At 43.9% G+C, this 13,715-nt stretch overlaps 2 protein-coding genes across 6 annotated transcripts in view; one reads left to right on the forward strand and one right to left on the reverse strand.

The window, feature by feature from the left end:
• Window positions 1–4,442, reverse strand: part of RPRD1B (regulation of nuclear pre-mRNA domain containing 1B) — an 84,206-nt gene extending 79,764 nt beyond the window's left edge. Inside the window, exon 1 of one of the 3 annotated variants that reach the window (XM_033963005.1) lies at window positions 3,937–4,442. In XM_033963005.1, the coding sequence (XP_033818896.1) occupies window positions 3,937–4,087 (151 nt within the window). In that variant the 5' untranslated portion in view covers window positions 4,088–4,442. The remainder of the gene's footprint in view (window positions 1–3,936) is intronic. The other 2 variants (XM_033963004.1, XM_033963002.1) reach the window with 2 other exon arrangements.
• The window catches only part of TTI1 (TELO2 interacting protein 1), a 39,910-nt gene continuing 30,585 nt past the window's right edge, over window positions 4,391–13,715 (forward strand). For 2 of the 3 annotated variants that reach the window (XM_033962999.1, XM_033963001.1), the window contains exons 1-2: window positions 4,391–4,603; window positions 9,373–11,674. In XM_033962999.1, coding sequence (XP_033818890.1) covers window positions 9,400–11,674 — 2,275 coding nt within the window. In that variant the 5' untranslated portion in view covers window positions 4,391–4,603; window positions 9,373–9,399. Of the gene's footprint in view, window positions 4,604–6,579; window positions 7,107–9,372; window positions 11,675–13,715 lie in introns of those variants that run through there. The other variant, XM_033963000.1, reaches the window with a different exon arrangement.

A 13,715-nucleotide genomic window follows, 5' to 3' on the forward strand; every position in this document is an offset into this window, starting at 1 on the left:
TTACAAGTATATTTTTGAAACTGTTTCATGGTAGTCCTATAATTAAGGGGTCCTTTTATCAAGTAGCGTTGGAGAGTTTTACTGCAAGCTGGTGAGGCAAAAGCTCCTAAGCTCATCGGAAATGAATGAGCGTCTGAGCATTTACCTCGCCAGCCCATGATAAAACTCTCTGAAGCTGCTTGATATAAGCTGACAAATTTCAATTGCTAATTTTGACTTTACCACACATTGTATTTGTTTATATTTGGTCTTTTTACTACTATTAACAAAACTATAAATTTTTGGTTGAATTGTATTTGCTGTACACCACACCACCTTGGATGAATGCCTTCATAAAGGCGGTCAATAAATCTAAATAAAAATATAAGTTTCAGGAACAACTGACAAAGTTCCTCACGAGAGGCTCCTGAGAAAATTAAAGAATCATGGGATAGGTGCAAAGTTCAGTTGTGGATTAGGAATTGGTTATTGGATAGAAAACAGAGGGTAGGGTTAAATTGTCATTTTTCTCAATGGAGAGTAAACAATAGAGTGCCGCAGGAACCTCTACTGGGACTGGTGCTATTTATAAATGATCTGGAAATTGGAACAAGTGAGGTGATTAAATTTGCAGATGACACAAAACTGTTCAAACCTGTTAAAACACATGCAGATTGTGAAAAATTGAAGGCGGACCTTAGGAAATTGGAAGACTGGACATCCAAGTGGCAGATGAAATTTAATGTGGACAAATGCAAAGTGATGCACTTTGGGAAGAACAAGCCAAATCACAGTTACTGGATGCTAGGGTCTACCTTGGGGGTCAGCGCCCAAGAAAATGATCTGGGTGTCATTGTAGAAAATACAATAAAACCTTCTGCCTAATGTGTGGTGGCGGCCCCAAAAACCAACAAAATGCTAGGAATTATTAAGAAAGGGATGGTTAAGAAGATTAAGAATGTTATAATGCCTCTGTATCACTCCATGGTTTGACCTCACCTGGAGTATTGCATTCAATTCTGGTCTCCTTATCTCAAGAAAGATATAACAGCACTAGAAAAGGTTCAAAGAAGAGTGACCAAGATGATAAAGGGGATGGAACTCCTCTCGTATGAGGAAAGATAGAGAAGTTAGGGCTCTTAAGCTTGGAAAAGAGATGGCTGAGGGGAGATATAACTGAAGTCTACAAAATCCTGAGTGAAGTAGAACGGGTACAAGTGGATCAATTTTTTTGCTCCATCAAAAATTACAAAGACTAGGGTCACTCGAAGTTACAAGGAAATACTTTTAAAACCAATAGGAGGAAATATTTTTTCACTCAAGAGAATAGTTAAGCTCTGGAACGCACTGCCAGATGTTGTGGTAAGAGCAGATAGTGTAACTGGTATTAAGAAAGGTTTGAACAATTTCCTGGAAAAAAGTCCATATAGTCTGTTATTGAAAAAGACATGGGGGAAGCCACTGTTTGCCCTGGATCAGTAGCATGGAATGTTGCTACTCTTTGGGTTTTGGCCAGGTACTAGTGTCTTGGATTGGTCACTATGAGAACAGGCTGCTGGGCTTGATGGACCATCGGTCTGACCCAGTAAGGCTATACTTATGTTCTTATGTCATCATCTGTCAGGTTACCAACTAAGTCCCCTCTCCTAGCAGTCTGCATGACACTGCTGCTCTGTCAAAGGGTGTGGAGCATGGGAGTACCCTGTATGAGTGCTTGCTGGTGTCACAAGGCTATGCTTCTTATTCGAGATTAGATGCCTTTATATAATATGTAAACCATTTTGACTGTAACCATCCCTCCTGTCCTCCTCTGAAGCAGTCAGGTAGGCAGACTGGGATTTTCTGATGGCTGGTAGGCTAGCATGGTGCTGGCTCATGTGACAACTGGAAACAAAGTCGAGATACAAAAACACAAAGTGGAACACACATCTCTGAATGTCCAGGAAATAACGTTTATTCAAATTATCAGATTAAAATCAACCTCAGGATTATTATAGGTACAGAATGCATCACTGATGGTACATGCTCACGAAAGTGAAATTTGGACTCTACATGGTCCTTGTTTCAGCGAATACTCAGCCTTTCTAAGAGGTCCTAGATTAAATGACAAGTTGTGTGGTACCTAATACCTCAAAAAAATAAATAAATAAAAATTTCCAACGACAAGAGATGAGAGCTACTATATATGTATGTATTTCAGATGATTTGTTTTGTTTTTCACTGATTGTCCAGTATTTCTTACTGTAAACCACCTCGAACTATTATGGCTTTGGTAGTATACAAGAATAAATTATTATTATTATATATATATATCTTATTATATCCAACTTTTTAAAAAATGTCAAATATAAAAGATACCATGATCATCTGGAATTACCTACTGGCTGAAATTAGACCTTTACCTACTTACTGCTCTTTTCGCAAATTGCTGAAAGCCTACTTCTTTGAATGTGATGCCCTATAATGCCATCTCCAATTTCTAGTTTTTTGTTCTTATTCACTCTTTGTTCGTAATTTACTCTTTTTTTTGTAAACTGCTCTAAATCCAGTTGGTGATTAGCATTCATTGCATACATAGGGATTGCAATTTTACATGGAATTCAAGAAAACATGATTTGGAGGGGTAGGCGATTATGTTGCCAGTTAGTGTGGGTGGTATGTCTTTTCACCCTCTGCTAAAAACGTCATTTTGTTTGCATTAGGTATTTTGCGAATTCAGGTCTTTAGGGAAGTTTTTGTAGGAGTGGGAGAGAGTGCCACCATTTTTACTGCTTGGCATAGAAAGGTTACTACCGAGTGTATCGCATTGCATTTGATGTTTCTGGGGCTAGGGGATCTTTAGTGGCTGCTTATTGGGTTGTAGCTCTACTTTTAAGCATTCTGGAGATTTCACCATGAAAAGCCAGGGTGCATAGTTGAAAGCGAAGAAGCAAGATGATGAAAAATCGAAAGGCTCTTTTGTTATCTTTAAATTTATTTTTTTCATTTTCCATTCCCAATGGATGTGAATTGTTTCTCTCTCTAATGTGGGCTACTCAAAAGATTGTATGTATTTGAAAATTTGGGAATGAGTATTTTACTTTCCTTGTTTGGGAAAACTTTTGCTTGTTCAATATGTATAATATGTTGAAATAATGATAAATACATAAAAATCTAATCTAATCCTTAGGTTTGTATACCGCATCATCTCCACGTTCGTAGAGCTCGGTGCGGTTTACAGTAGAAGAAATAGGAAGGAACTACAACAAAGGGTTAGAGGTAGAAGTGTGAAGAATATGTAGAGGACTTGGGATACTAGTTATAAGAGTTTTTGGGATGCCAGATGTAAGAGTTTTTGATACCTAGGTTGGAGAGAGGCTTACATTTTTTGAGAAAAGCCAGGTTTTCAGATGTTTGCGGAAAACTTGGAGAGAGCTCAAGTTCCGAAGAGGGGAGGTAAGGTTGTTCCAGAGCTCAGTGATTTTGAAGTGGAGGGAGGTCCCTAGCTTTCCTGTGTGAGAAATGCCTTTTAGCGAGGGGAAGGATAGTTTTAATTTGTGGGAGGATCTGGTGGTATTAGGGTTTGAGGAATTCCAAGAAAGAGGGATAAAGGGAGGGAGGATACCATATAGGATTTTGAAAGTTAAACAGGCGCATTTATAGTGGACCCAGGCGATTATCGGGGAGACATGGTCAAATTTACTTTTAGCGAAGATGAGCTTGGCCGCGGCATTCTGAATCCGTTGGAGTCTGTGGAGGTTTTTCTTAGTTAGGCTTAAGTAGATAGAGTTGCAATAGTCCAATCTGGAGAGGATGATGGATTGGACAAGGAGGGTCGAAAGGCTGCAGGTTTTTCAGATCACAGAAGAGAGAAATTGGGGCCCCTACGACGCTGTCAAGCAGAATTCGATGGCAGCCAAGGCTTGCAAGCATTCAGAGGTGCCCAGGGCCAAGGAGGGGGGGGCGCTCCCTTCTCACCTCGGAGCAGCTCTCGGTGCCAGACGATGACGATGGGCCCCGCGTGCTTCCTGTGGTGGATGAGCCAGAGGGACAGCGTCTGCACGCTCTGCTGCGAGTTGCTCAGCTCGGACAACTTTTTCTCCAGGGCCGACTCCGAGAAGGAAGACATGGCCGAGGCTCTCCCGCCAACCCTGGCCGCTCCTCACAGCGAGGAGGGGTGGGGGGGGGGAAGAGGTCGAGGCAGAGCGCGCTCGGCTCCCGGGCCGGGGGGGGGGGGGGCGGCGGCGGGAAAGGAGGAACGCGCGCAGGCCGGGGTGGGGGGAGGGGGAAGGCGAAAAGTCTCCTCAGTAACAACAAACAGCCGCCACAAGATGGCCGCCTGCCCTTTCACCCCGTGACCGCCGGGGTCAAAGGGGAAAGGCGGGGGGAAACGCTTAGGCCTTTTTAGCGTCGGGCGTCGACGCAGCTACACCGGAGAAGGGGGGGGGAGGGGGGAAGGAAAGCAAACGTTAACAGGACACGTTCCGAGCCGGGCTTTCCAAGATCAACTTTAAAGGAAGGGAGTAAGAAATAGGCCCCGCCAAGCCCGGGCGCCTGCGCAGTAGACAGCGCCGAGCCGAAACGCGGCGACTGACGCTGCCGGATGACGTCACTTCCGGTGTTTCAAAAAACCCTCCGCTTCAAAGTAAGTAAGACGTGTTAGCCAAGGGCTGAGGTGGTTTGGGGTCGGGTTGTTTTTCGTAAATTTTGCAGGACTGGTTGCTTTATTTTCATTTCACCGTGCGTTCAAGGCTCCTTTGCCTGGGGAAGGGGGGGGGGAGGAAATCAACGTGCTTCCATCACCCCGCCCCTACAACAGCAACCTAGCCGAAATATCAGTGAGGCGGTTGGCAGTTGGAGCGTGGGGAGGGCGGATAAGGGAGGGAAGAGGGTGACTCAGCATGACGTGTGTCCCCTCCCTCTGAGGGGGGTATAAGTGAGTTGGTGGAGGGCTCGTTTCTGAGAGGTGCAGGAGGAGGTGGTATAGCGGAGGTCTCAAAGTCCCTCCTCCAGGGTCGGAATCCAGTCGGGTTTTCAGGATTTCCCCAGTGAATAATGCATAAGATCTATTTGCATGCACTGCTTTCATTGTATGCTAATAGATCTCATGCATATTCATTGGGGAAATCCTGAAAACTCAACTGGATTCCAGCCCTCAAGGAAAAGAGTTGCCCACCCCTGATCTAGTCACTTGACTCCTTATTCACCTAAGACAGGGGTGTCAAAGTCCCTCCTTGAGGGCTGCAATCCAGTCAGGTTTTTCCCAATGAATATGCATAAGATCTATTTGCATGCACTGCTTTCATTGTATGCTAATAGATCTCATGCATAGTCATTGAGGAAATCCTGAAAACTCAACTGGATTCCAGCCCTCAAGGACCAGAGTTGCCCACCCCTGATCTAGTCACTTGACTCCTTATTCACCTAAGACAGGGGTGTCAAAGTCCCTCCTTGAGGGCTGCAATCCAGTCAGGTTTTCCCCAATGAATATGCATAAGATCTATTTGCATGCACTACTTTCATTGTATGCTAATAGATCTCATGCATATTCACATTGGGGAAATCCTGAAAACACCAACTGGATTCCAGCCCTCAAGGACCAGAGTTGCCCACCCCTGATCTAGTCACTTGACTCCTTATTCACCTAAGACAGGGGTGTCAAAGTCCCTCCTTGATGGCTGCAATCCAGTCAGGTTTTCCCCAATGAATATGCATAAGATCTATTTGCATGCACTGCTTTCATTGTATGCTAATAAATATGCATAATCATGGGGGAAATCCTGAAAACCTGACTGGATTCTGGCCCTTGAGGAGGGACTTTGAGACCCCTGTGGTAGAGGATGGCATTTATATAAAATGGACTGTTATGGTACCTCCATACAATAATTACAGCGTGGAATCTATCAATTTGGTACTTCTAGAGCAGAAATGCCCAAATCTGATTTGGTGGTTTCACTGCCAGGCAGGTTTTCAGGATCCTCCACCAGTAGCTCGCAAATCAGACCCGAGGCTCTCCCACCAGTTAGGATTTCAGGAATGAATATTTGTATGCAGTGGGGGAACCATAGGCATATTTTTGCAAACTGAGCAAAGCTAAGACTCCTGGTTTAAGTAGAAGAAATTCACGCCTACGCTTCTACTTCTCGCGTGATAAATCTGGATATATCTGTATCTTATAACCCAGGAATTGTTTCTGTCTATTTTTAAAGAATAGTCTCAAAATCCACATCTTATCTGTTTGAAGAGCTACAGTTATTCTTTATCTGACGTCTCCAAAAGTGTTGAGACATCCATAACTTCTTGATTAATTTGTCCTTGGTTTTGGGGTTGATCTCTTGAAGGTAGGTAATAAACCTGAGAGAGTGGCGGTAAAAGTTCCTCAGATATACCCAAAACCTCTTGAAAATATCTTTTAATCATTTCTCTCGGGGTCACTATTGTGACCCTAGGAAAATTTATTAACCTTAAATTATTACTCCGTGACGTGTTCTCTAAAATTTCAATTTTTCTTCTAAGGTTTAGATTATCTTTGATTAAGGCCTCTTGTATTTGTTTAGAGGAAATTAAATCTTGTTCAATCTTTTGAGTATTGGATTTAGAGTCACTCAATTCTACTTTAACTTATTCTAATTCCTTTGTATGCTGAATTAGTTTCCTTTCTATATAATGAAAATGGGGATTTATGGCTTTCCCAAAATTAGCCACAAGATCCCACAAAGCATCAAGAGTCACCTCTGAGGGTTTGTTAAGAAAGGTTTGCACTTGACCAGTGAAAAAATGCTCACTACTTGAAGATTCCTCTTGTTTCCCTTCCATCTGGGTAATCCCTCCACCCGCTGATGGAACTGTTTCCGGTTTCCTGGAAGGGCTCTCTCGTTGAGGTGCCCTTCCTTCTAAGTCTGACTTGCCTCTGGTGGTGGAAACAACCCTACCTCCAGTGTTTCCTCACCTCTCGGGGCTGAGAGATGTATCCAGCCCAGGGAGAACTGCTGCTGACCCGCCCATACGCAGTGTCTCCTGCGGGCTGCTCACCGACGTTCCAGGAACATTTTGCATGCGCCTCAAGATTTCTTCAATAGTGCCGACAGGAACTCCGGTTTGTCGCAAGGCAGCAGCGTCGCTCCGCCCGCATCGCTTTGGCATTGCAGGTAGGAGAGAAGAAAATTCCCCTCACTACCAGTAGAAATTCTTGATTTAATCGGAGAAAACTCCCAAGGCGTCTGTTCAGTCAAATAAACTCACAGCCATCTTGGATCATTATCATGCATTGTAATAAAATTTGTGGCCATATCTTCTGTGCAAGTTAGAGCCCACATTAAACCCCTGTGTGCATTGCTCGACCAGTAAAGTGCATATCTAACCCTGCTTGCCATGGCTTTCTGCATTGGCCTGTCCATGTGTTCAATGACCAGAGGAATGGAAGAGGTGCCACATGTGCTGAATAATTCTTATACATTTTTCTTTTTGGGCAGAAAAAGACCCATCTCTTCCATTTAAATTAGCTTTACAAGTCCCACAAAGCCAGTATTGGTCTAAAGGAGTCTCTTCAGAAATAACAACGTTGATAGTCACATGACAGAACTGGAAAGGGACAGATTTTGGGTCTGTAACATAAAAGTCTTATTGTAATGAGATGCAAGATTGGAGGATATGTGTTGAAGTGCAAGGCTAAGGAATAAGTAATATGTTTTATTACAACTTGTTATATACTACTTGTTCTTATGACAGGTCCAAGTGGTTTACAAAATAAAAAAAATATAATATATCAAAGAAAAGAACTCCATTAAAAACAGGACAGACCTAACCAAACTCGATAAAAATACACATTCACTCATATGTACATTCTTATCTTATTTCAAGAGCTGATATCAAATGTTTACAGGATCCCAGCTGAAGAAGGAAAACCTATTCTCCATTACATTTAACATATGTGAATTATGTCAAAATAAACCTGTGCTTAAATATAGATATGATTCCCTCATATGAAAAGGCGGTGGGAGATATAGACTTTGAGAAAGTCACCAATGTGGTATGAAAAGCGACACGATTCCAAGCTCCAGCCTTTAGACGTCCTCTCCCTAAGACGTGATCTAATGAAATTTAAGGTCAGGTTATATCTAATGAGCTGCGGTCCTAAGAAATGTGCAATAAGGTACTTTTAGGGGCATAATCAAAAAAAACAAAATGTCTAAAAAAACTGCCTAAATTGGAAATTGGACGTCCTAATCACAAGGACATCTAAGTGAAAATTTTCAAAACCATTTTCATGGATATCTAGTGAGACGTTTTGCCCACTGTGCATCCAGAATTTATGGGTGTGCTAGACTTGGACATCATGCAGGGATAATCAAACTTTTCCCAAGGTGTCCTGGACAGAACTTAGATGTTTTGGACTAGACCACTTTTGGAAGCCAAAAGGGTACTCAAACTGTCCAGATGATCACTGGAGGGATTAAGTAATGACTCCCCCCCCCTTCTCCAGTGGCCACTGCCCCCCTTCCACCCCACAAATATCTGAATAAAACAGTACATCTAGTATGGGAAATCCTAGTAGAACTTCACACAGATATCTTAAGTAGCCAGGTGGATGGGCTAGTGAACCATAGAGATGAAGATCCAGACCCATAAGGCATTCTAACCACAGCATCTATGGTGTTAAGTATGAGCCCACCAAAACCCTACTACTCTGCCATATATTGCAGCCATAAGGACCATTGGAGTGGTAGACAGCTGGGTATAGTAGGTTTTGTGGGAGTCTTGGAGGGCTCACCATAAATTATAAGTATATGGTGAGATGTACAGTATATATGGCACCCTTAATGTGAAGTTCACAGTAGTGCTCTCTAAGGTGCCCCACTGCTCTGTTGGCCAATCCATTAGAATGGTGGCCCCTCCCACGTCTAAATGGTGCTGATTTGGACATTTTTAACTTGGATGTTTATGTGGTCGAAAATGACAAATACAGTTAGACGTTTTGGTGGCCAAGACATCCAAGTAGGTGATTTTCGGGGAGGGGGGGGGAATTTGCACATCCCTTTCAAAAATGGGCATTTCTGTGCTTCTGACTTTGGATGTTTAGCGGGAAACGTCCAAGTCGGACTTAGACATCCTTTTCGAAAAGGATGTCTGTGTGTGCAATGAGAGACAAGGTCACAAGATCCCTAATGAGATGTGGATTTTATAATGGTGCTGTGGATATTTTTGATTTGAGTGGCATGCTATAGTTATAGTTTAGGCTTGAAATTTTTAATATGGTATGTCTACCCTGTCTTAATATTATGTTGGAAGTAAGAGAATGAGATATATAATACTTTTCTTAAAATATGTATTTAGGTCGTTTGTAAGAATGTTTAAAGGTTCAACACTTTGTAACATTGCACATGTGGATTTATTACTCTTTTCCTGTTATTTCAGGGCTTTTAAGGAGAAGAATGTCAAGCCATGGCTGTATTTGACACTCCCCAGGAGGCATTTGGCATTTTGCGACCAGTCTGTGTGCAACTAACAAAGGTGCAGACTGTAACCAATGTAAAACATTTGCAGTTAACGCTGGAGAGCGTGAGTGATTCTGCACTTCAAGAGCTTCAAGAATACATTCTTTTCCCTCTGAGGTTCACACTTAAGACTCCAGCTCTTAAAAAAGAGAGCCTTGTCCTTTGCGTAGTGGAATGCATCACACGGCTCCTCGCTATGACTTGTGTGAGGAAGTCGGAGCTACTTCATGAGCTTTTCTCAGAGCTATGCACCTGCTTGTCTTCTCCTTCCACTAACCAGCATGTCACCACAGTATCAGAAGAACTTAAACTAGGGGTTATTCAAGGCCTTCATACACTGGTGCACTCAGCGTATGGGGACATCATTCTAACATTATATCAATTATCCATGCTTCCTCACTTAGGATTTGCTGTATCTTTGCTTCTGACCCTGGCTGAAAAAGAAAAATCAAAGCAAATTAAGATTGCAGCTCTAAAGTGTTTGCAGACTTTAATTTATCCAGCGCATCACAGATCTCTAACTGGTGATGAGAGAAAGCAGTTGGGTGATTTTTTTGCTGGATTTCTTCCTGGGATCACAGTGACACTGGCCCGAATTATCACAGGGGACATCAAACAAGGGCATGCAGTCAAAACATGTTCCATTCAGATTTGGTACAAAACTGTGGGTTTAGTCATGGCTGATGAACAATTAGCTGAAATTCCTAAAGTAAAAAAGGAGACTGTTTCTGTACAGAACAGAATAGCAGAGCTCACTGTCCTTAGAGATCCCAACTGGGTAAAAAGTACAGGAGATAAATTGGGTGTTCTTCTCCAAAGGATAGTTGAATGCATGTCGGTCTATCCCCATTGGAAAGCAAGGTTTGAGTTAGTTGAATTGGCTCATTATCTTCTGGTGTGGTGCAGCAAGTCATTGGTAGATTCCCTTGGTTACCTCTTAAAAGCTTTGGTTGGATTGGTAAATGATGAAAGTCTTGCAGTCCAAAGCCGATGCAACGAAGTCCTTCAAGGTATTGCAGAGCGGAGGATAATAGCTGATAACAAGGCTCTCACTGATGTTCTGTCTGAGAATCTTCATGGTCTAGCAACAGCTCTTCCTCGACTGATGAGCTCACAGGATGACCAGGGCAAGCATTTAACGCTGACATTATTACTTGGTTACTTGAAGCTACTGGGCACCAAAATCAACATTGTCCTCAGTTCCACAGCCCACCTTCACCGCCTCTCCAAAGCACTTATGCAGGTCCTAGAGCTGGATGTAAGTGATGTGAAAGTTGTTGAAGAAAGGCACTGGAGCCCCGGCAGCCTGAGTGAACACTCTGGCTCTTGGCATAGTGGCCACGGTCAAAAAAAATATTTCAGGTTTTTCAATGAAGACAAGATTTTAGTGTTGCTTCAGCAGGTTTGTCGTGTTCTGGGCTACTTTGGAAACCTTTTCTTATTAGTGGATCATTTCATGGAACTGTATAGGGAATCTGTGGTGTACCGGAAGCAAGCCGCGTGGGTCCTGAATGAACTGATTGCAGGGGCTGTAGGGATGGACGTTGATGTTCTCCAACTACGAGAAACTTCAATAAATGTGGAAGACTTGAAAGGAATGGTAGCATCCATAATTCAGGAGTATATAGACTCAGCAAACTGGCACTTAGTCACTAGTATTGAAAGTGATGAAATAAATCATGATTCAATACTCAAACCTTTCAGCTTGAGTGCTATCACGGCTGGGGAAGGCAGCAGTTACATTTCTTCTTGCAATTCCAGCCCAACCCTCCGTTCCATGAATAGCAACATCTGGCAGATCTGCATCCAGCTGGAAGGAATTGGTTTATTTGCCCGTGCTTTGGGATCAGAGTTCTGTTTGCTGCTTATGACTGCACTCTACCCTATTCTAGAGAAGGTTGGGGACAAAACTCTACTTATTAGTCAGACAGCAAGGGGCACCATGATGGATGTTTGTCATGCCTGTCACTATGACTCTCCCCAACACCTTATTAATCAAAATTCAGACTACTTAGTCAACGAGATCTCCCTTAATTTGCGCCATCTTATGCATCGCCCTCACACGCCTCGTGTTCTCGAAGTGATGCTCAAGAACTCGGATGCCAGATTGTTTCCGCTGGTGAAGGATGTGCTCGACGATGTTCTGTCTGCGCTTGACCAATTCTATGATGAGAAAGCTGCCCTGTTCCTCAGCGTTTTGCATGCCTTGATGAGCACTTTAGGTACTGTAAAGTTCATAGAAAAAGCACATTTCCCAGAAGTTAATTTTACATTTTTGATGAAAGGAGGATGAAGGGACCAAAGAAGAATGTTAGCTCAGGTAGTTCATGAATGAGTAAAATTTGCATGTCATAAATCTGTAACAGTATCCAGCACAGTGTAATTCTGGCACACTTTTCGTAAACCTCTGTAGAGAACTGGACCTTTTGGGCCGCCGCGTGAGCGGACTGCTGGGCATGATGGACCTCGGGTCTGACCCAGTGGAGGCATTGCTTATGTTCTTAGATGCCCGAACCTTGCCTGGTTAAAGAGCGTCTTCCCATCCTTTAACATAGCCCAGTGTTTTAATAATCCTTAGTTTCGTTCAGATGCTTAAAAATAGTTTGTTTTGTATTTGATCACTGAATTAAGGCCCTCTTTTACTAAGCCGCGGTAGATGCTCTGATGCTCTTAGGAATTTTATGAGTATCAGTGCATTTAGCGCTCTGGGCCACTGTAGAAACCTCTACCATGGCTTAGTAAGGGGGGGGGGTACATCTTTTTTTTTTTTTTCTTCGCCCACTTAAGACTCAGATTTGGTTTGCAATTAAAACAGCACTTACCAAAATCTTATCATTTTGCCAGAATAAAAATCAATGTGCCCTTATTTTTTTTTTTTTTTTCATTTAGACTTCCTTTATCATTCATTAAACAAAAATATTTGAAGTTCCTTCTTAACCACTGATTTCCTAGCATCTAATATAATAAAATGCTAGGCCGCGCATGCGCACTCCCATCTGCGTGCGTCCGTTTTCCGTGAGATTTAGGGCACCTTATTGAGTGCGCATGCGCGCTTACGTCACCAGCCGCCGATGCCTCCACAAGCCGGGACCGCAGCCAGCCGCCGATCTCCGTTCTTCCAGCGAGTGAGTGGCTGGGCGGGGGGGGGTGTCTCGGAGGAGAGGGATCGCGGCCGCTCAGCGCCCCCACCGAGGAGCCCAGCAACTTTCTGCCCCGGATCGGGACCCAGGTCCTTTGCCGCCCCCCCCCTTCCCTTCCCGCGGATCTGACTACCTTGGCAATTCAAGTAGCGTGTGCAGCAGTCTTCTCACGCTGCTTCGGGCCCTTCTACTGCCCTGATTTGCTCTGCCGCGTCTCTGATGATGTCATCAGTGACGTGACAGGGTAAATCAGGCCAGTAGAAGGAAACCGAAGCAGCATGTGAAGACTGCTGCACACGCTGGAATCGCCAGGTTCGTAGTCTGTACCGCGGGAAGGGAAAGGGGGGTAGAGGAAACGCTGAACTGGTGTGGGGGGAGGGAAATGGAGGGGGAGGGAATGCTGCTTTGGACTGACAGACAGAGGGAGGAAGGGAGACAGAGAAAAGAAGAAAGACACAGGGGCAGGGAGATACACAGAAAGACAAAGGGGGACAGAGACAGACAGAAAGAAAGACAGCGGGAGTCGCGTCAGGAGGGGTGCGGGATGCGGCAGAGGGAACTTTTCCAATGGGTGCAACTGGGCGGCTGTCGGGAACCTCTGATCAGGGGCAGAGCAAGGTAAGTGTATCATAGGGATAAGAAGGAGGGGGGGAGAAAAAGGAAGGGACGCCTACTGCTGGACAGGGGGAGAAGGAAAGAGGTGCTGATGGACAGGGGGGTGAAGAAAAAGGAACGGAGGCCTAATGTTGGACAGGGAGAGAAGGAAAGAGGTGCTGCTGGACAGGGGGGAGGTAAAACAGGGAGAAGGGCTGCTGCTGCATAAGGAGAGCAGTGAAGGGGTGGTGGTGGATACAGTGGAGGTAAAAGGAAGGGAGAATGGACAGGGGGAGCAGGCAAGGGGTGGTGATGGACAGCCAAGGAAAAAGAAAGAAAGCGGCTAAGAAGAGAGAGAGAAAGAAAGAAAGACAGACACACACACATATATTCTAGCACCTGTTAATGTAACAGGCTATAAGACTAGTATATAAATAAATCAGTGTATCGGAAGGGAGCATTCTCTAATGGCCAACATGCACTAACACTGTTATTGTGCATTACCTGCCATATCAGCCATCATATAAAA

The sequence above is a fragment of the Geotrypetes seraphini genome, chromosome 11, assembly GCF_902459505.1.
Source record: "Geotrypetes seraphini chromosome 11, aGeoSer1.1, whole genome shotgun sequence".
Lineage (NCBI taxonomy): Eukaryota > Metazoa > Chordata > Amphibia > Gymnophiona > Dermophiidae > Geotrypetes > Geotrypetes seraphini.